Source organism: Ursus arctos, unplaced genomic scaffold (assembly GCF_023065955.2).
Source record: "Ursus arctos isolate Adak ecotype North America unplaced genomic scaffold, UrsArc2.0 scaffold_189, whole genome shotgun sequence".
Classification (NCBI taxonomy): domain Eukaryota; kingdom Metazoa; phylum Chordata; class Mammalia; order Carnivora; family Ursidae; genus Ursus; species Ursus arctos.
In genome coordinates, this window is record NW_026622862.1 from 26338 (window position 1) to 48962 (window position 22625).

Below are 22625 nucleotides of genomic sequence, written 5' to 3' on the forward strand. Positions count from 1 at the left end.
GCCCATTAAATTTCTTTGTAAAATTTATTTTGAACTGTCAGTTTCATCTCAGTATTTTGTGTCTTTAAATTCAGTATATGGAGATTATTTTCTTTTTATGATATCAAATTACCTTGATTTTTCATTGTGTCTGACAATATATGTCTCTGATTTTACATTTAAAGTAGCAAACACTTTTCTTAAGAATTTGTGTAATTTGGCTATTACAGCTCTACAGGCTAGCAATTAGAAGAGTTTCTTTTGTAGTCCAGAAGGTGGCACTATAGCTGAAGTTTTTGGTTTCTCCTATGGAAGATGGCTCTTGGGATGAAGTATGCAAAAAGAGCAGGAAGCAGTGTTGGGGGAGATGTGGACTTAGCATCTGGAACTTTGGGGGTGCCTAGAGACCAGTAGGTGGATCCTAGTGTAGGGAACTTCAAGAGATCCATGCACAGACCTACAGAGGAAATCCTGAAGCATACAGAAGGAAGTATGTTCCTTCAGGGCCACTTCATACTCCTTGTCTGCCTCTTTCCTTCCCCCCCGCCCCCAAGTCGTGGAGGTCCCTCCTTGGAACTCTTGTATCACAGGAGAGAAACAAGCCTCTCCAGCTGCAACCCACATGCAGCTAGGTAGTGTGTCACTTCTTTCACTTATCACTTCCTCTGCCAGAGAGGTAGCTCCTTCTGTTGCCCAAAGCCCAAAGTGTTCCACTGTTGCCCTGGAGAGGGAGGCTGCCTCAGTGGGTTCCTCCCTGTCCTCTGCCTCCCAGCTCACCTCTGTCCCACTCTGATGGTGTGCCAGGTTCTCCTGTCAGGCTGACTGGACCTCCACAGATTCTCTGTCTCCCATGAGTATCTATCCACTTGTGTACTCTCCAGGTTCCTCTTCTCTACTCAGGGCAAGTGCAGGTGGAGCAGGTTCACCAACTCCCCTGAATCCACAGTCCCCTTTGTGATCCTATCCACTTACTTCTGGATGCACAAGTAGATAGACATTTCCTAGGTGTTCTGGTGTAATGCAGAGGCACTTTAATTCAGTTTTAGGTGACTAATTCATTGTAATCAGAGAGGGGAGGGAAAAGGAATGACTCACACCACCATGATGCTGACATCACTGTCAATTTTTTTATGTTGTTATTTGTTCAATATAAATTCCTAGGTCTTTTTTTTTATATTAGTAAAATAAGAGAATTAGATTTAACTACGTGGTTCCAAATTTTAAAAAAAGATAATGTATTAACAGTAGTTTTTTATGAAACTGAATTGCATGACTTTTATATGAAAATATGTTTCAATACGATTTTATAGAATTTCTGATTACTTAGAGCTCAAAATCTGGAAACCATTGGACTAGCTTATTCCGGTAGTCTCTTTCAATATTAATGTTCTCCGATCTTATGATTTATTCTTTCTTCCTACATCCCATGAGAAAAGAAATATCAAGTAGAATGTCTAGGAATCAAAGAGCTAAAGGGAACTTAATGGTTGTATCAATCAGGACAGAACAGGTGATGCCGCAATAACAAAGACCTGAATTCTCAGTTAGGAGAGTCAATTCTCAGCTTAGGAGAGTCACGTTTATTTCTCATGTTTACCTTAGGTCAAAAAGGAGACTCTTCTTATTAGTCACTTTACAATCTGTCACTGAACCTTCGTTTTGATACATGCTTTAACAATCACAGAGGCCCCAGAGGAAAACAGTACTTTTGCTTTTATTTCATTGCTATAGCAAATGACATGGAAATTCCCAAATTCAACAGGACAAGATGTGTGTTTCACCTGCAGGGAGGAGGACTGAATATTTATGAATAATAATACGTTCTGTGGGTGTGAGATCTGGAATAAGAACTGTAACAGGGTGCCTAGCTGGCTCAGTCGGTTAAGCAGCTGACTCTTGATATCGGCTCAGGTCGTGATCTGAGGGTTGTGAGATCAAGCCCCGTGTTGGGCTCTGCACTGAGTGTGACGCCAGCTTAAGATTCTCTTTCTCCCTCTCCCTCTGCCTCTCGTGCTCATGCTCTCTCACTCTCTCTAAAAGAAACAACAACAAAAAAACACCCCCCAACAATTAAAATAAAATAACACTGTATCAGAGAAATATTAATTTTGTTTAATGTAAAAATTTGAAAAACAGGAAATACGAGATGAACCCTTACTACTTTTGCAATTTTCTAAACATATTAATCTTAGCTAAACAGAAATTTCCAGATTCTAAAATATCTTCACATAAAGTATTTTATTTTTTACAACTCGTTAATGGAGACTGATGAGCCTGAGGAGTGGGTTGAACTCACTGAAGAGTTAAAGTGCTTGGTTTTGAATTTCAGTCTCAGCATTTACTGAAATTTGACCTGGACAAATGACCTTACTTAATGTACTTCAGTTCCCATTTAAAACTGGGTAGAATCATAACTCCATCTTGCATTTACGTTTATGTGAGGAATCATAGTGATAATACACTGAAATGGCACAGAGTTACACTCAATACATATTGTTAGTTGTTTTTAGTTATTTTTGTGTTTCTATCATATTTATCAATAATACGATTACCCGCATTTTCCAACTGAGACCTAAATACAATCTATAGGCTGTGTTTTCTCTAAGGTTCACATAGTAGATGGCAAAGCTCAGATTCAAAATTAGATTTTTGGTTTAGAGACTTTGTTTACATCCTAGTCACACTTATTTAATCTGACACAATCATTTTAATCTGTGCCTTAAGGTTATTTCACCAAAACATTTTCCTGCAGGGGCGCCTGGGTGGCTCAGTCCTTAAGCGTCTGCTTCAGCTCAGGTCATGATCCCAGGGTCCTGGGATCAAGGCCATATTGGGTTCCCTGCTCAGAGGGAAGCCTGCTTCTTCCTCTCCCACTCCCCCTGCTTGTGTTCCCTCTGTCACTGTCTCTCTCTCGCTGTCAAATAAATAAAATCGTTAAAAAAATTTTTTTTCTTACAGATTGCTATAGATGGTTCAGGAAAACAAAAGACTAATTGAGATTGGGAGAGGATACTGAGAAAGAGAAAGGAAGAGAGAAAAGAAAGAGAAAGAGAAAGCAAACAACTGAAAAGGTACAGTGTATTTGGAAGAGGTGGCAGGGCAGGAGGCTGAGCAGAGGAGAGAAGACAGTAGTTTGTTTAGGAATCAGGAGTGATATTAGCCAATCAAGTATCACTGCAGAGCTCACGTTAGACTTTTCTTTTACAGATTAGGTTTGCAGAATTGGGAAGAGTTGTAAGAGTACCTATTGAAAAAAAAAAAAGATTATAGGAAATGTACAAAGCCCTAAATTCAGCATTATTTCCCTCACTGAAGAGAAGGCAAAACAAGAACTGTGCTATTTTTAGTTTATAATTGAAAGGACTGACCTGTGGATTTGAGAGTTTGCTGATTTAAAGAAGTGATGTGGCAAGTTATTTTAATGTGTTATGAGTATCAAGCAGTCCCTACACCTCACTTTTTGTCTTGAAATAAATGGTTTCTGTCATATGATTTGATATTGTTCAAGGTTCACAGTCTATTTTAGGTTTGTTGACATCTCAAGTTTGTTTCCAGCGGCACAAAAAGTGCTATTTGTGTTTGAAGTGTGTCTGAGCCTTGGCTCAAAATATTTCTCTCATTTAAGAAATCTGATAGGCAAACTGGATTATATTTGCCTCTTTTCTCTAGCCTTCACACGTGATTTAATATCTTAAGCTCAGGTTCATCTTCTAGTTTTACTTTTCTTTTCTCTTTTCTTTTTTGGGACGGGTGGATAGAGAGCTTGTGGGAGACATTTTGGAGAAATTTATCCATGATTCAATGTATGATTTAGAGGAATTATCACTGTTTTCAGTAACAGAAACCACTAACTTGACCAAATACTGTAGTAATAATACTACTTAAGCTCTAGAATATTAAAAACTAGAAAATTAGAAAAAAATACCTGAAGATAAATAAAAGTGACAAAATAAGCATAGATGTGACATTCAAAATGTTGAATGATACTTTAATTAAAAAACTTGGTATAAAGATATTTAACTGTGAGGTATCTAGGCTACTAACTACAAATGGTAAGAGTAGATAACTTGTCTCTTCTTGGTTAATGTTCATTTCCATGTTAAAAAATATATTACTATCTGCCTGAGATGCAAGGCTGCTTTGGATGGAGGAAAAGAACACTGTCATAGCTAATACTGGTATAGGTAACTGACATTTATGTAAGTATGAAGAATGCTCTAGAAATAGATACTAGTTTTTTGACTACTACTTTTTACCTAACGTTTTAATAGAGTTCCTTTATTCTATTATTGACATGGTATGATTTAAGTAGACTTTAAGCTGAATCACTAAAATTATGGTATTTCATGTGTTAAGAGAAGTCCTGGATTTATTCTAGAGCCTTTCCCCTATGATGTCATTTATATTGTGGATATTAAATAAAATAACAAATATCTCAATATGGATTGAGAAAAAAAAATACTTGAGAACACCAGAAACTAGCCAACTTATGGAGAAGTCTAAGTTGATAGTATTTTTTGTATTGTATATGTTTTATTGGCACTTCAAATATAAATACTTCTTAAGGACTATTGCTTTGTTGATAGGATATTAGCAAATGTCCTAGTTTATATTTTTAAGGAACTCCCAATACATCTCACTTGACATATTCTAGTAGCCCTTAAAGCTTTAAAATAGAAAGAAGTTTCCTCTTTGTAAGGCAATCCAGGCAATATGAGATGTGGGCAACAGAGCATTGATATTAGTATTAATAACTGTGAATATCTTCTCTGAGGAGAACAATTTTAGGAAATCCATAATGGGAAGTAGACATTACAACTATTTCAAGTTCTTTTTTTGTTTTGTTTTGTTATTTTTTTTTAAATATTTTTTTATTTATTTGAAAGAAAGGGAGCACCAGTGGGGTAAGGGACTGAGGGAGAGGGAGAAGCAGGCTCCCTCCTGAGCAGGGAGCCAGACATGTGGCTTGATCCCCAGGACCCCAGGATCATGACCTGAGTCAAAGACAGGTGCTTAATTGACTGAGGCATCCAGGTGCCCCTTTTTTGTTTTGTTATTGATATGAAAGATGTCAAGGATTTGTTTGCACATTTTACTTCACAAGATATAAAGACTCTTTAGTTGTCTTAATGCCTCTGCTATGGAGTTTATAGCTCTTTAGATTGATTGAGATGAAAATTCAGATTAAATGAGAAAATCTGTGACAATGACTGACCCCTGATAGAAGATTATTGTATAATTGTATGCATCCACCTATGCTGGGATGCTAGTAAAATTTCTCAGTTTATGTCTGCCAGTTATCTATTTTTTAAATAACATCCTAAAGTACATGTGAAACAGTATTAAAAACAGTTCAGAGTTAATTGATGTGGCAGTGATGAGAAGTTATTTCAAAATCATCATGGGATCTCCCAGACTCTCTAAAGAGGTTAAAACAACAAGAGAGGAAAAGAAAGGAAAGTGTGGAAAAAGAGCAGGTGGAGAACTTAGCTGGCTCCTTCTTACCACTATCAATTCTTGGGCAGGGGCAGGGGTTAAACAAATACTTCTGAGAGTAGAAAGTATTATTAGAATTTGGAAAGAGTGGCATGGAAAGAGAGAATGTCCAAGTGACTAGAAGTGGAAGTGGAAAGAGAGCATGAGTTTAGAGCAGTTTGAATAGTACCAGCAATAAAAATAACAAAGCAGTAATAACAACATTACAGAAACCAAATATATTGAGTTTTTAATGTATCATGCACCGGGGTAACAGCTTTATTGGTGTTTATTCACTCAGTCATTGTGACAACTTTATGAGGTACATATTACTTTTTCTTGTTCATAGATAAACTTGAAGAGATTATTTTCCAAAAAAAAAAAAAAGAGATTATTTTCCAGGGTCATGTGGATAATAAATGACAAGGTCAGGATTTAAACTGCAGTTTATCTAACACTTAAGGTCATTTTCTTAACATTTGGAAGCTTAAGTCCAGTCTGAAGTTCAAACTATGCTGTTATCTAATTCTCAACTCTTTATCACCATCAGCCCCATATCATCCACTGTCTAGTCAGTCTTCTCTCCTTCTCTCATTCTAATATTCATCTACATCCAGTTAGTTTCTTGTCTTCCTTGCAAATTTAGTCCTTCTTGTTTGTTTTTGAAAACCTTTCTCTGGTGCCTGGGTGGCTCAGTTGGTTAAGCGTCTTCTCTCGGCTCAGGTTATGATCCCAGGGTCCTGGCATCTGAGCAGGGAGCCTGCCTCTCCCTCTCCCTTTGCCTGCTGCTCTCTTTGCTTGTGCGCTCTCTCTCTCTCTCTCTCTCTCTGTCTCTGTCAAATAAATAGACAAAATCTTTTAAAAAAGAAAAAGAAAACCTTTCTCTGCTAATGAAACAGCACTTCCTCTTTTAAAGGTACCTCTTTAGATGCTCTCTCTGACCTGCCCTAACATATAGACTGCTGGGCTTTACCCAACATTATAACTTTGGATTCAACATCTCTCTTGCTATCTTGTCAAGTCTCAAGCGTCCAACTCTCCAAGACTGATAATTCAGCCATAATCGTTGACTATCCATACTAGTTGTTTATGGATGGTATCTGCTCTGATTGGTCAATGTCTGTGCTTAAATATTTTGTGTGCCATTTCTGAGACTATCATTACTTTATTGAAAATGTCCAAATCCCTCCACTTTTCTCTTCATATTTAATGTTTGTTTATACCTCAAACTCAGTATATCGTGATATTAGTTCTTCAGTTTCCCTAAACCAAGTCTGCCTCTGGATTGCACTATGAATGATGATGGTGTTGTCATTCTTTCATTCACTAAGCTCTATTCCTTTAATGATATTCATGCTTTTTAAAGATTTATTTGATTATTTTACGGGGGTGTAGGGGCAGAGAGATTTTGAAGCAGACTCTGCGCTGAGCAGGGAGTCCCTTATGGGGCTCAATCTCAGAACCCTGAGATTAAGACCTGAGCTGAAATCAAGAGTTGGATGTTAAACCAACTGTGTCACCCTGTCACCTGCATTCACTAAACTTTAAATCCCAGAGTCCCCTTTGTTTCCTCCTTTTCATTTCTCCCTATATCCTATTAGCTACCATTTCCTGTAGAATTGCTCTCCACCAAATCTATTGCATCTCTCTTTTCTGTATTGGTTAATTATTGCTGAATAACAGTAATAACGCATTATGCCTCACAATTTTATGGGTTGACTAGGTGGTTCTTTTGCTGGTTTAACCCTGGAATAATCATTCAACTACAGTTAGATGGTAGATCAACTCAGATGGTTGGAATGGGTAGGGACAAATAGATTTCTCTACGTGGCATTTCTTTTTTCTTTCTTTGTTTTTCTTTCTTCTTTCTTTCTTTCTTTCTTTCTTTCTTTCTTTCTTTCTTTCTTTTTCTTCTTTCTCTCTGTCTGTCTTTCTCTCTTTCTTTCCTTTTTTTCTTTCTTTCTTCCTCTCCTTTTCTTTCTTTCTTTCTTTCTTTCTTTCTTTCTTTCTTTCTTTCTTTCTTTCTTTCTTCCTCTCTGTCTGTCTTTCCCTCTTTCTTTCTCTCTCTCTTTCTTTCATTTTTTTCTTTTAAAGCTTTTATTTATTTATTTGAGAGAGAAAGAGAGAGTGCACGCATGAGGTGGGGTGGCAGAGGGAGAGGGAGAAGCAGACTCCCTACTGAGTAGGGAACTGATGCAGTGTGATCCCAGGACCCTGAGATTGTGACCTGAGCTGAAGGCAGACACTTAACCCACTGAGCTACCACCCTCCCCCTTTTCTTTATGTAAAAGTTATTTCACCTTATCTCTTTGAAAGTCAAACCTATTCTTCGAATTGACTGTATCTTCCTCTGTTCCCATCCAGCACAAATTATGTTTTCTATCAGTGAAATCCTGAAGCACTTTACTCATATCTTTCTTAAACTAGTAATCATGTTCTTCATTTTATCATTGTTACTTGCATTTGTGTATGGATGTGTCCTTTCTCTGACTTAACATTATCTCTAGAATGATACTGCCCAGTAGAAATATAATGAAAACCACATATGTAATTTAAAAATTTTTAGCAGCCATACTAAAAGAGGTCAAGGGGTGCCTGGTACCTCAATTGATTAAGCGTCTGCCTTTGGCTCAGGTCATGATCTCAAGGTCCTGGGATTGAATCCTGCTCCCCGTTCAAGCTACCTGCTTGGCAGGGAGCCTGCTTCTCCCTCTGCCGCTCCCCCTTGCTCGTGCTCTCTCTCTATCTCTCTCTTGCTCTCTGTCTGAAATAAATAAATTAAATATTTGAAAAAAAAGAGGTCAAAAGAAACTAGGGCAATTATGTTAATTTTATTTAGCCTAATGCATCACAAAATATTATTTTGACATAAACGACATAAAATTATTTTTACATTAATTTTTTAAACTAATTCTTCAAAATTTGTAGTATAATTTACACTTATAGCACATCTCTGATCAGACTACTATTTCAGGATCTCAGTAGCCAAATATTGCCTGTGGCTACCATATTGGACATTACTCCTCTAGAATTTTATAATGAATATCAGTGTATTACAGAGAATGTTGATTTGTGGTAGGACCTGTTATCAAATCACAGGCTCTATTTAGCGTATGAGCCTGGACAATTTTTTCAGATTGTCTGGCTTTATTTCGTTCATGTGTACAAAAGTTTTACAAAGATTAGATTCATATAATTTCTGACAGTGTTTGTTTACTTCGAAAAATCATTGAAGACGTAACCCAAGTTTGCCAATGCCTTCTACAGTGCCTGGATTTAGAGTCTTTTTTTTTTTTTAAGATTTTATTTATTTATTTTGACAGAGAGAGAGAGTGAGAGCACAATCAGGAGGAGGGTCAGAGGTAAAGGGAGAAGCAGGCTCCCTGCTAAGCAAGGAGCCCATTGTGGGACTTGATCTCAGGACCTTGGAATCATGACAAAGGCTGACGCTTAACCGACTGAGCCACCCAGCTGTCCCTGGAGTTTAGAGTCTTATGTTACAACAATTTATTGATCACATAAGCTATTATGCTATTTGTTTTGCTAGTTTCTACGAATATTAAATAGGAAGTCTACCTTTAAGAAGTTTGGTACAGAATGACGGGACATGTAAATACTTAGTTATTTATAATACATTCACAATATAAATCAAATATAGCTTAATAATGTCATATATGTTAAAAAGCTATCATACAGAGGAGTTATTAACTATGCCTGGGAATATCAGGATAAGCTGCAAAAGATGTTGGTTCAACTGCATTTGGAAGGAAGAATAATTACTAGATACACAAGGATATTGGAAGGTGATCCTAGAAAGAAGGAAAATACTTGGAAAATCATGGAGCAATGAAATTGCTTCTGAAATATGAGGGAATTTTAGTTTTGCGATGGATAAGTCTTAGGGCCTGCACATTTGTGTCTTGTTTCCCCCCAAATTTACATGTTGGAACCCTAACTCCCAGTGCAATAGTATAAGGCTGTGGGGCCTCTGAGAAGTAATGAGTTTTAGATGAAGTCATGAGAGTGGAGCCCCATGATGGGATCAGTGTCCTTATAGGAAGAGAAAGAGACTGGAGCTCTCTCTGTTCTCCACGATAGAAAGATACAGGAGAAAATGGCTATTTGTGGACCTGGAAGGAGGCTCTCACCAGACACTGAACTGCCGATCTTTTGATTTCAGGCTTCCCAGCCTCCAGATCTATGAGAAATAAATATTTGTTGTTTAATCCACCCAGTCGATGATAATCTTGTTTTAACAACTTGAACTGACTAAGAAAGTAGGACAAATTGTGTTTACATGGTGGGTTAGAAGAAGGAACAAAGGAGAGCATTAGGGTTGATAGAGGAATAATTATGGACCACAGTGTTCTACGTAACCTTCCCTAAAACTGGTACTTCCTTGTTTTTCCTCATCTTAATGAATGGTATCACCAAATACCTTTCTGTAATTTTTTTCTTTCCCTCATTCCTCAGCTCTCATCTGTCTATAAACCTATTGCCTTTCTGTCTCTGAATTATATCCTGTCCGTGTCCTTAGTCCAAGCCCCTCACCTCTTTCCTAGACCACCTAAAAGTCTAGCTGATCTTACCTCTACTCTTGTCTTCACATAATCCAATATCTTCATGGCAGCAAGACTGATTTTCTTTTAAAGTATACCAAAGTTTCTTAGGTCTGCTTTTTACAGACTCAGAGCCTCTCTCATTATATTCTACAAGGTCCCTCCTACATGTTCTGGCCTAATAGACTTCGCATCATTTTACCCTTCCCTTCATTACACATTGTTTAGCTACATTGTTTTTGTTTTTTGTTTTTTTTTAAATGTCACTTCAGTTTTTTCTTTCCTTGGGCTTTATCTGTTGTCCTTTCCTCTAGATTGCTCTTTCTCTCATCTTCACCATGACTGCCTGCTTCTAATCCTAGCTGAAAATCATTTCCACAGAGAAATCTTCCGACTCTCCAGTTTAAAATACCTTGATGACGAAGTCACTTTCCATTTTGTTACTGTTAATTCATACTAGTTCTTATTGACATCTTCAGTTGTTTTATTATTATTATTTACTCATATATTTTCTTTTTTTCCCCTTTCTTTTCCTTTTCCTAAATTTTTATATAAATTCTAGTTAGTGAACATATAGTGCAATATTGGTTTCAGGAGTAGAATTCAGTGGTTCATCACTTACATACAACACCCAGTGCTCATTATGACAAGTGCCCTCCTTAATGCCCATCATCCATCTAGGCCATCCCACACCCACCTCCCTCCACCCTCACTTTGCTCTGTAATGTGAACAGTCTCTTATGGTTTGTTTCCGTCTCTGCTCTTTTTTCCCCCTTCCGTATGGTCATCTGTTTTATTTCTTTTTTTAAATTTTATTTTTAACGATTTAGTTAATTAATTTATTTGAGAGAGAGAGTGCAGAGCTGGAGAGAGCACAAGCACAGGTGAGGGGCAGAGGGACAGGGACAAGCAGACTCCCCGTGGAGTAGGGAGCCCAATGCAAGACTCCATCCCTGGACCCTGGAATCATGACCTGAATGGAAGGCAGATGCTTAATGGACTGAGCCACCTGTTTTAGTTCTTAAATTCCACATATGAGTGAAATCATATGATAGTTGTCTTTCTCTGACTGACTTACTTTGCTTAGCTTAATAAACTCTAGGTCCATCCATGTTGTTACAAGTGGCAAGATTTCAGGTTTTTTTAACTTTTGTTTAAATTCAACTTAATTAACATATAGTGTAGTACTGGTTTCAGGAGCAGAATTTAGTGATTCATCACTTACATATAACACCCAGTGCTCATCCTAACAAGTGTTCTCTTGAAAACCCATCACCCATCTAGCCCATCCCCCACCCACTTCCCCACCAGCAACCCTCAGTTTGTTCTCTTAACTATATAGTCCCTTATGGTTTTCCTCTCTTTCTGTTTTTATCTTATTTTATTTTTACTCTTTTTTATTCTGTTCAGTTAGCCAACATATAGTACCTCACTAGTTTTTGATGTAGTGTTCAATGATTCATTAGTTGTATATAACACCCAGTGCTCATCATAATATGTGCCCACCTTAATACCCATCACTGGGTTACCCCATCCCCCCACCCTCCTCCCTTCTTTAACCCTTTTTGTTTCCTGAGTCCAGAGTCTCTCATGCTTTGTCTCCCTCTCTGATTTCTTCCCATTCAGTTTTCCTTCCCTTCCCTTGTGGTCCTCCACGTTGTTCCTTATGTTCCACATAGGAGTGAAACCATATGATAATTGTCTTTCTCTGCTTGACTTATTTCACTTAGCATAACCCATTCTAGTTCCATCCACGTTGTTGCAAATGGCAAGATTTCATTCTTTTTTATGGCTAACATTACATTGTGTGTGTGTATGGACACACACACACACACACACACACACACACATATAGTACTTCTCTATCCATTCATCAGTCGATGGACATTTGGGCTTTTTCCATAGTTTGGCTATTGTTGATAATGCTGCTATCAGCAAAGGGGTTCATTTACCCCTTTGAATCTGTATTTGTGTATCGTTTGGGTGAATACCTACTAGCGAAGTTGCTGGATCATAGGGTAGTCCTATTTTTAACTTTTTGAGGAACCTCCATACTGTTTTCCTACAGTAGTTGCACCTGTTTTTATTTCCACCAACAGTGTAAGAGGGTTCCCCTTTCTCCGCCTCTGCCAACACCTGTTGTTTCTTGTGTTGTTAATTTTAGCCATTGTGATAGGTGTGACGTGGTATCTAATTATAGTTTTGATTTGTATTTCCCTGATGGTCAGTGATGTTGTGCAATCCTATATTTTCTTTCCACAATAGAATGTAAGCTCCTTGAGAGTAAGAATCCTGTTTTATTCATCACTGTATCCTGAATACATCACATGCTTAGCAAAGAGCAGCATTCAGTTCATGCTTGTCGGGTTAATGGATTACGTTTTCCCCACCTGTACTAGTATTCTCTTTTATAGGTTTTTACTTACATTCAGACGGAAATGGGATTGAATTCATCAATTTAGTGTCCTATTGCGTAGGGGAGATATTTAGCTAAAAGGAGAAAAAACCAAAACACTCTACTGCTATCGCCTTTGCACTAAGCACATGATTTGATGGAGGTGGGAAAAGGGTCTGTTTCTTCAATTCATGGGCATTCAACTTCCAAATGGTTTCTTAAATCTTAATGTAGGAACTTAAATAACTAAAAATTAGGACTGGTGGTGTAAAAATAGAACTGAATTGAGTATCCTTTTCCTTTTTGAAATTGAAACACTATAAAGTTTGCAAATAGATGGTCAAGGCAATGTTTTGACTAAAAATTCCGTTGGCTCTGATTGTGATTTTCCTTCTATCAGTGAAGGACTTCAGAAATAAACCCTAATGCTAATTAAATAATACACGATTAAGGATTCTTTGCATATAAACTGCCAGATGTTTAAAAAGGTTCATATTCCCTCCATAAGGAAAACATTAAGTTCTAAAAGGTCATGGAGATTGTTTTCCTGGCAGGTTGTTTATAGATATTCTTCACCTGTTAATATTACTATTGATAGTCCTTTTCTGATTATGAATAAACAGTTTACGCCCTACGTATTTATTCATGTTAACATTTACTTAGGAAAATGTGTTTCTTACAGGAGGATAAATAGTGGCTGGAAAGAATGCTGGCAACTTCAAAGCAAAATGAAGTTCTTTCTATTGCTTTCCGTCATTGGGTTCTGCTGGGCTCAGTATGACCCAAATACCAAACCTGGACGGACATCTATCGTCCATCTGTTCGAGTGGCGCTGGGTTGACATTGCTCTTGAATGTGAGCGATACTTAGCTCCAAAAGGATTTGGAGGGGTTCAGGTGGGTATTGTTCATAGTAGAAATTGCAGTTTGCTATCCTTGTAGTATATGGTATTGTGATATGTATCGGTAAAGCTGGAACATTTTACCGAGGAAGAAAAAAGTTTAGGATTGTTGGCAGCTTTATGTTTTGTTTCTGATATAAGCTTTCTTCAGCAGGACGTTTCCAATATGCTGTTAATATTTTCATTTGTTGCTAAAGATGTAGCTGTATATGCAAAGATTCCGAAATTATTTTAGATTATTGGTTAGTTTCTAGAGTATCCAGTGATATAAAGTAACCCATAATTTGATACTTACTATGATTTTTTATTGGTAGATCTCTCCACCCAATGAAAATCTTGTGGTTAATAACCCTTTTAGACCTTGGTGGGAAAGGTACCAACCAATTAGCTACAAGTTATGCACAAGATCCGGAAATGAAGATGAATTCAAAAACATGGTGACTCGATGTAACAACGTTGGTGTAAGTGCATTAAAGTTTCCTTTAAGAAATAATCAGGAAAATAATCTCTCTCTCCTCTCTCCCGTTCCTTTGGAGCAGAAGGTGTTCCGTGGTTATTTTTTATTTCACTTTACACTTAAGCTATAACTAACACTTAGTTATTACCTTATGTTCAGCTGTGCAAATTCCTGTGTATGTGCTATTTGTCTACTAAAGAAATTTAAGTCCCAGTTTAAAGCCGAACTTGTTTATAAAGCAAGTATCAGCTTTCAGGCCTATAACTATACACATTTCTGGGGAATCCCTTTCTAGTTAGGAATTGGAAATGCCAGTTGCAATATTTGCTGTAATTTTGATGTGACTTGTAACTTCACCTGTCATTTCCGGGTCCTCTTTCACGTAGGGGTTTTTGATGGTAAATCGTTATATTCTTTCTGAGGGGGAGCATGAGAGACAATATTTACCTTCGGATGCTAAGTAGATAATAGAGACTTGCTGCTTCTTTCTTAGGAGGATGCATGGAAATTTCAAAGACCACTACGCTCTCCTGTCTTAGCTGATTCTTACCTCCCCGCAAAAAAGACTGTTTGCATTTTTTCATAGTTATGGTAGTTTTCGTTCTATCAGTTTATCAGATAGGTAAGTATTTTACCAAGACGGTAGAATGCAGATAGGTATTCAGTTCACATTGATTTCCCTTCACGCTTGCCTTTTGGTTTATTAGGAAGATAAGTTAAAAAATAACAAAGACCTATTTTGGAGTGCGATTAACATACCAGAAACTTTAGTCAATAATACTAGATAGATTTCTACCTCTCTATAAGTCCAACTGAAATAGAAACTTTGTTTTTCAGGTCCGTATTTATGTGGATGCTGTCATTAATCATATGTGTGGGAATGCTGCGAGTGCAGGAACGAGCAGTACTTGTGGAAGCTACTTCAACCCTGGAAGTAGAGATTTTCCAGCAGTCCCATACTCTGGTTGGGATTTTAATGATGGTAAATGTAAAACTGGAAGTGGAGACATTGAGAGCTATAATGATCCTTATCAGGTAATTAAAGGAAAAAACCCACAGTGATCTGGATAAAGAGCTATCTGTGTTTAATTATCTACATGTAGTTTATTGATCTTCATTTTTAAATACTGGCCTGGATTCCTTAGGAAAAGAGGATTCCAAGTTTGACTATTTGAAAATAAGAAACACAGGGGCGCCTGGGTGGCTCAGTGGTTGAGCATCTGCCTTAGTCTCAGGTCATGATGCCAGGGTCCTGGGATGGAGCCCTGCATTGGGTTCCCTGCTCAGAGCAAAGCCTGCTTCTCCCTCTCCCCCACCCCCTGCTGGTGTGCCCTCTCTCGCTGTGTCTCTCTCTGTCCAATAAATCAATAAAATCTTAAAAAAAAATAAGAAACGCAGATCAAGATTTAAAGCATTTTCCCCCATTTAATTTGTTCCAGTCAAAAAACTCGTCTACTTTATTTCCTCCATACTCCATTTTTATACTAGAAAATGTTTCAAAGGTATGTCAGCATCTCCAGTTTCCAATGCAAAGAAGACACTACCGAAATATCTGTTAATGAATAAATGAATGCATTATCAAATGGATTATCAGGTAGAGGCGATGTTTTGTGTATCAGTCACAAAATTTTTACCTTAATAGGTCCGAGATTGTCGTCTGGTTGGTCTTCTTGATCTTGCGCTGGAGAAAGACTATGTGCGTTCCACGATTGCTGAATATATGAACCGCCTCATCGACATTGGTGTAGCGGGGTTCAGAATTGATGCTTCTAAGCACATGTGGCCTGGAGACATCAAGGCCGTTTTGGATAAACTGCATAATCTAAATACACAGTGGTTCTCTGAAGGAAGTAAACCTTTCATTTTCCAGGAGGTACATTAATACCTGTATATATCTACATTTCATGGGTATATGAAATAAGATCTTTTAGTTCATTAGAAAATAAGTGATAGATTTAATGAATACAACTTCTGTTCTTTAATGGCTGGCTCATTTATATGGAAGAGTTTTCTTGAACCCTATTTTATTGAGACAGTCTCTAACATCTAACTCTTTATCACAAGAGATTTTATGGAAGTGCAGAGAATTTATTTAGGCTACAAACATCTGTGTCATTTACCGTCTCCCCAGAGACCATTACAAAAGGCAGATAATATGATAGTGGTTTTCTTGAGCCAGCCTATCTGAGTTTTAATCTTGCCTATAGCACTATTCGCTGTGTTCACTTAGACAAATTGATTAACCTCTCTCTGCGACATTGTCTTTTCATGTGAAGAAAAGAGATATGATCATAGTTATGTCTTTGTCTAAATGTTAGTAAGTTAATATTTGTCAAGCACTTAGAATTGTTGTGAACCAGATCTCAAGTGCTATAGAAATGCGAGTCATTGTTATTATCGTTTATGTGCAAGAGTAAAATTAGGTCCACATTCTCAGAGGACAACAGGTCACCTTGTTATCATGTTAGTTTTAATATTGTAGCATATAATTTAGCACAGAAAAAGAATCTTTTTTGGGTATTTCAAACAATATAAATAGTTTCAAGCCATTTTTTATATAATGTTAACTTGGTGAAAAATCTTTAAAGTTCTTATTTAAAATGATATTTTCCCTATATTTCCACTAGGTAATTGATCTGGGTGGTGAGCCAATTAAAAGCGAGGAGTACTTTGGAAATGGCCGTGTGACAGAATTCAACTATGGTGCAAAACTAGGCACAGTCCTGCGCAGATGGAATGGAGAGAAGATGGCTTACTTAAAGTGAGTGAAATATGATTTGTCTTTTAAATAATTTCACAGATGTGTTAGTCTTATTATCCCAATCTGAGTTATCTTAGAAACTTATTTAGAACTTTTAAGGATTCAATTGCTAGTAATAAGGATTGTACTTCCCCAAATTCCAATTTATCATCTTTATTATTTAAAATGTCAGTCATGAGGATAACAAGAAACCCAAAACACACCCTAGAGACTTTTTGTATTCTATAACTATATTAAATTTAACTAATGTATGCAATAAAATATGTGAAGGCTACATTAGTATTAAAATGATTGTATCATTTATGAAGTACTTACAACATGGCTATGCTATGGGAATTTACAAATATTATTATCAATTAATTATTTTCAAGTAGTAGAATATTTATATTATATCAATATAAGAGTGAAACCTACTTTTAACCCAGTTTTCCATTTTGTGTAATATCATATGTATGTTGATCATTCAGAAGTTTCATCCAAATTGTAATGTACTGAAATCTCTAAAATGACTTTTTTATAACAAAAATCTTATAACTGTACCATGAATGTATTACAAGTAATTCATACATATATACGTACATGGAGTGTATAATATATCTATATATAGTTTGTAGATATTTTTTAAAAACTCCTATAGAACAATCATTGAATTAGAGAATTCCATTTGGGCCTGCTATACCAAAAGAAAGACACACTTAGGTTACCCTAAAGCTATTAGAAAAGAATACATGTTGTGTGTGCATACGTGTTTTAATAGGAACTGGGGAGAAGGATGGGGTTTCATGCCTTCTGATCGAGCACTTGTGTTTGTGGATAACCATGACAATCAGCGAGGACACGGAGCTGGGGGAGCATCTATTCTTACATTCTGGGACGCCAGGTAGGAAATAAAGCCCCCCCTTTTCTACCTACCTTTTAACGACACTAAAAATATTGTTTTCTTCTATGATGACATCATTTTGTAACCTTTAGACTGTACAAAATGGGAGTTGGATTTATGCTCGCTCATCCATATGGATTTACACGAGTAATGTCAAGCTTCCGTTGGTCAAGATATTTTCAAAATGGAGTAGTAAGTTTTTGTGTTATCCAAAATATCTTTTTCTCAAGAAAGGGAAGGCAGTTTTAAAATATGGTACTAGAGAATGAAAACTTGGGGAGAAAATGGGCAGAACTTGGTAAAAGGCTATAAAAATACTGAGGGAGTTAGATTCCAACTGCAGAGAACTCAGAGACACAAGACAGACTGGGTTTGGTGGACTGGAGAGGAAAGAGATAAATACTTGAGATGTTAAAAAGTCTGAGCTTTTTAAATTTTTTTCTCTTTACCTAAGGATGTTAATGATTGGATTGGGCCACCAAATAATAATGGGGTAATTAAAGAAGTTACTATTAATCCCGACACTACTTGTGGTAACGATTGGGTATGTGAACATCGATGGCGTCAAATAAGGTGGGCATTCTTATCTAGAGATGTCCTCTAGTAATAAACATTCTTAACATTTTATTTCAAACAGCTAACGTATTCACCAGCATTTTATGTGGTGTTTTATTTTTAGGAACATGGTTGCGTTCCGTAATGTAGTTGATGGCCAACCTTTTACAAACTGGTGGGATAACGGTAGCAACCAAGTAGCTTTTGGAAGAGGAAACAGAGGATTCATTGTCTTTAACAATGATGACTGGTAAGTAGATATGAATTAGAAATCACATTGTATCCCAATATGTTCTTGGTTTACTACTTTCTCTTCTTGCACATTTACTGTTTTCATATCTGAATAGTTATATGCTCAGTGGATGAAAAAAAAACAGAAATCAGAAGAAAAATGATGATGACTTCTATTCTTCTGATTTCTTTATAAGGGCTTTCTGTTCTAAGTAGAGTTATTTCATGTGCATCCTTGCCTATCATGGGCAGATATGAGGCACCCATATAGGCTCACATATACACCCCACCCCAAATACACAGAGTAGTTAATATAAAGGTTGTGAAATCACTAGAAGAACAAGGCTTACAGCTCCCCTTCCCTTTTTAAATAATGGAAAAATATTGCCTCAATACTGATGTCTTTTTAACTCTTTTTTGCGAGTATTCATCTATCTGGTTTTTTGGTCTTCTTTTTTCACTCCCCCGTCTCTCTGGCAAATAGTAGATATATATATATATATATATATATTTTAAAGATTTTATTTATTTATTCGACAGAGATAGAGACAGCCAGCGAGAGAGGGAACACAAGCAGGGGGAGTGGGAGAGGAAGAAGCAGGCTCATAGCGGAAGAGCCTGATGTGGGGCTCAATCCCAGAACGCCGGGATCACGCCCTGAGCCGAAGGCAGACGCTTAACCGCTATGCCGCCCAGGCGCCCCAGTAGATATATTTTCAAAGCATATGTATAAAGAACATGTGTCTTACGGTTGGTCAGTGATTCACCTCGGGAGATTTTCAAGTTTTAGTTCTGAGACTTCTTCTTACTTTCCTTTGCTTATGCTTCCATCGTCTGCCTCGAGTGTATTGATTCCCTAGTATAGAGAACTATGGCTTACAAGATGTCTTCACAAGCAGTTGAAATGTCTCAGTTCCAAGGCCTACTTTCACCCATGCTTAGCTCATTTTAGCCTACATTATATTTTGCTGACAAAAAGGGAAAACAAATATATCTCTTTCTTGCCAAAAGAAGCTATGGCTAGTCCTTTAATTTCTGTCTTTTGGATGGGGGAAGGAAAATAAATTTATGAGACAGCTTTATATTTCAAACCATACACTTGTTCATAAAAATACTGGATTATTTTTATCTCCAGCCCAAATTCACTTTCTCCTCTTGTGAAAAAGATTTTCGCAGTAATAATCAAATTTAAATGATTGAAAGTAATTCGTGTTTTCTTAAGTTTAGATGAGGACATATTTAAAATATTTGTTTACCACAGGAAGTACTTTTATCTAAGGGTGACAATTCACCCAAATCTTCACTAATAGTCCCTCAGCCATAATTTCGTGATAATATTCATGGCTGAATAGGGAATCGCTAAGTCTACTGTAAGATTACTTTCAGTCTTGGAAAACTGTTCACATCTACTGGAGAGGTCTCTGCATTTGCTTCTCACTGAGACCTTGACTGCTTAGGGCTCTACAACACAAAGTGAAGCTTTTAGAGATAGTCTGAATTCTTGCTTTTAATTGTGATGAATTCAAGTTAAATCTTAAATTTTATTTTACAGGGCGTTATCTTCAACTTTGCAAACTGGTCTTCCTGCCGGCACATATTGTGATGTCATTTCTGGAGACAAAATTGACGGCAATTGTACGGGAATCAAAATCTATGTTTCTGGGGATGGAAATGCTCATTTTTCCATTAGTAACTCTGCTGAAGATCCGTTCATTGCAATTCATGCTGAATCTAAGTTGTAAAATTTGAAATAAATAAATACGCATACTCAGAGAAATAGCCAAGTGTATTTCTTTCCGTGTGTGTGTGTGTGTGTGTGTGTTTTCCTATAATTCATGAATTTTTGGTAAAAGCTAGAAGCAATCAACTTGAAAAACTCAGAAAAGCATAAAAATCACATGTAATTATGTAAGTATAAGTTCGTTACGATTATCGTCATGTTATATTTTTAAAGGCTCATGATGTCTTGTCATGTGTCAATGGAATTTCTAAGAATTCAGAGAGGCATCTTAACAAATATGTTTGTTGCCATCAACACCAAATTTCCCAGCATGTATTTGTGTATTTCTTCCATCAAGTGTTTCTAAGAGTTCGGGAGAGCTGATTTAACGATTCCCATACAAAGTTATAGCATTTGAGTGACTTCAACTGTTTGAAAGCCCTTCTACAGTTAATAAGTCAAAAAATAAAATAAACTTAAATTATGCAAGGTATGAGTCTTAATTATATGGAACTCATAGGAATCTTCTACTTTCTCTCTCTGTTTTTCTCTTTGTAATGTCTTTAAGTTGATGTAGACGTATGGATTTTTTGTTCCATTAAAAATTAATGAAGGTAAGTGGGGATGTAACATAATAAAAGAACAAGACTTTCTTGAGATAAAGTAAAGGAAGTAGCAAATCCTGGTAGAGTGATAAATCTCTGAAGGTTTTTAAAGAATAATTGATCAGTTGATCCATCTATTCATCCATGTCTCTATCACTCTCTGTGTGTCACTGTCTATGCAGTTAAGATTCCACTAAAAAAAACTTGTCAGAATAAATGAATTCAGCAAAGTAATAGGATACAAAGGCACCATGCAAAAATCAGTTGCATTTCTGTACACTAATGAACAATCTGAAACGGAGATTGTGAAAAAATTCCATTTATAATAGCACGAAAAAGGATACAATACTTAGGAATCTACCACAAGGTGGAAAATGTGTACGGTGAAAACTATTAAACCTTACTGAAAGATGTTAAAGACATAAATAAATTGAAGCATTACTGTTTTCTTGGGAGAGAATACTTAGTAGTATCAAAATGTCAGTACACCCAAAGTAATCTACAGCTTCAATGCAATCTCTATCAACATCTCACAGACCTAAAAAAAAAAAAAAAAAAATTCTATCCTAAACTTCGTATCTCAAGGGACCCTGAATAGCCAAAACAATCTTGAGAAAGAACAACAAAACTAGGGGACTCACCTCTGGTTTCAAACCTATTAAAAGCCTACAGTAATCAGGGGCGCCTGGGTAGCGCAGTCGTTAAGCGTCTGCCTTCGGCTCAGGGCGTGATCCCGGCGTTCCGGGATCGAGTCCCACATCGGGCTCCTCCGCTGGGAGCCTGCTTCTTCCTCTCCCACTCCCCCTGCTTGTGTTCCCTCTCTCTCTGGCTGTCTCTCTGTCACATAAATAAATAAAATCTTAAAAAAAAAAAAAAGCCTACAGTAATCAAAACATTGTGATACTGGCATAAAGATAGGCATATAAATCCATGGAATAGAATAATATCCAGGAATGTATCCTCTCATATATGGTCAAATGATTCTTTTTCTTTTCTTTTTAAGATTTATTAATTTTATTTATTCGAGAGAGGGAGCGAGCAAGTACGAGCAGGAGGCCAAGGGAGAGAGAGAGAATCCCAAGTAGACTCCTCGCTTAACATGGAGCCTGATACAGGGCTCGATCCCACAACCTGAGTCAAAACCAGGAGTCATAGGCTTAACTGACTCTGCCACCCTCGCGCCCCTCATCAAATAATTCTTTGACAAGGATGATGCCAAGACCACTCAGTGGGAAAGGATAGTCTTTCCAATAAATGGTGGCAGGAAAATTGGAAATCCACACACACAAGATTTCATTTGAACCATTACCTAAGATGGTATACAAAATTAATCCAAATTGGATTAAAAAAATCTAAATTTAAGAACTAAAACACCTCTTAAAACAGAACGTCCTGACATTGGATTTGACAGTGATTTGACAGTGATTCATTAGATTTGATATTAAAGGCATAGGTAACAAGAAAAAAATAGAGAAATTGGACTTCACAAAAACTTAAAAAGTTTTTTCATCAGAAGATGTGTACAGAATGAGAGAAAATAATTCAAATCATAACATCTGGTAAAAGATTAATATCCAGAATATATAGAGAACACCTGAAATTCAACAATAGAAAATCAACCCAATTCAAAAATGGGCAAAGAATTTGAATAGACTTTTCTCTAAAGATGTACAAATTATCAATATGCACAAAGATATCACCTCACTCTCAGGATGTCTACTATCAAAACAAACAAGAAGCAAGCATTCTTGAGGATGTGCCAGAATTGAACCCTTTGCATTGCTGGTGGAACGTTGAAATAGTATAGCTGCTGTGGGAAACAGTATGGCAGTTTTTAATGAAACTAAAATAGGATTACCATATGATCTAACAATTCCACTTCTGGGTATATACCCTGAAGAATTGACAGCAAGTTCGCAAAGTAATTATTTATGTACCCATGTTCATAACAGCATTATCCACAATAGCCAACAAGGTGGAAACAACACAAGTGTACTTCAACAGTGGATGAGTCACATGTGATAATATCCATACGAGGGAATAATATTCAGCTTTAAAAAGGAGATTTTGCCATAGCCTACACTGAAGATAAGCCTTGATGATATTA

General features: G+C 36.8%; 1 protein-coding gene across 1 annotated transcript; it reads left to right on the top strand.

Moving 5' to 3' along the window:
* The first annotated feature begins 377 nt into the window (after positions 1–377).
* LOC125282219 (pancreatic alpha-amylase-like) lies at positions 378–19970 on the top strand. Its single transcript, XM_048216438.2, has 11 exons — positions 378–469; positions 13091–13304; positions 13624–13770; positions 14604–14801; positions 15409–15639; positions 16394–16527; positions 17285–17407; positions 17500–17599; positions 17862–17980; positions 18087–18212; positions 19746–19970. The coding sequence occupies exons 2-11, from the start codon at positions 13137–13139 to the stop codon at positions 19933–19935; spliced, it is 1536 nt and encodes a 511-aa protein (XP_048072395.1). The 5' UTR covers positions 378–469; positions 13091–13136; the 3' UTR covers positions 19936–19970.
* The last annotated feature ends 2655 nt before the right edge of the window (positions 19971–22625 follow it).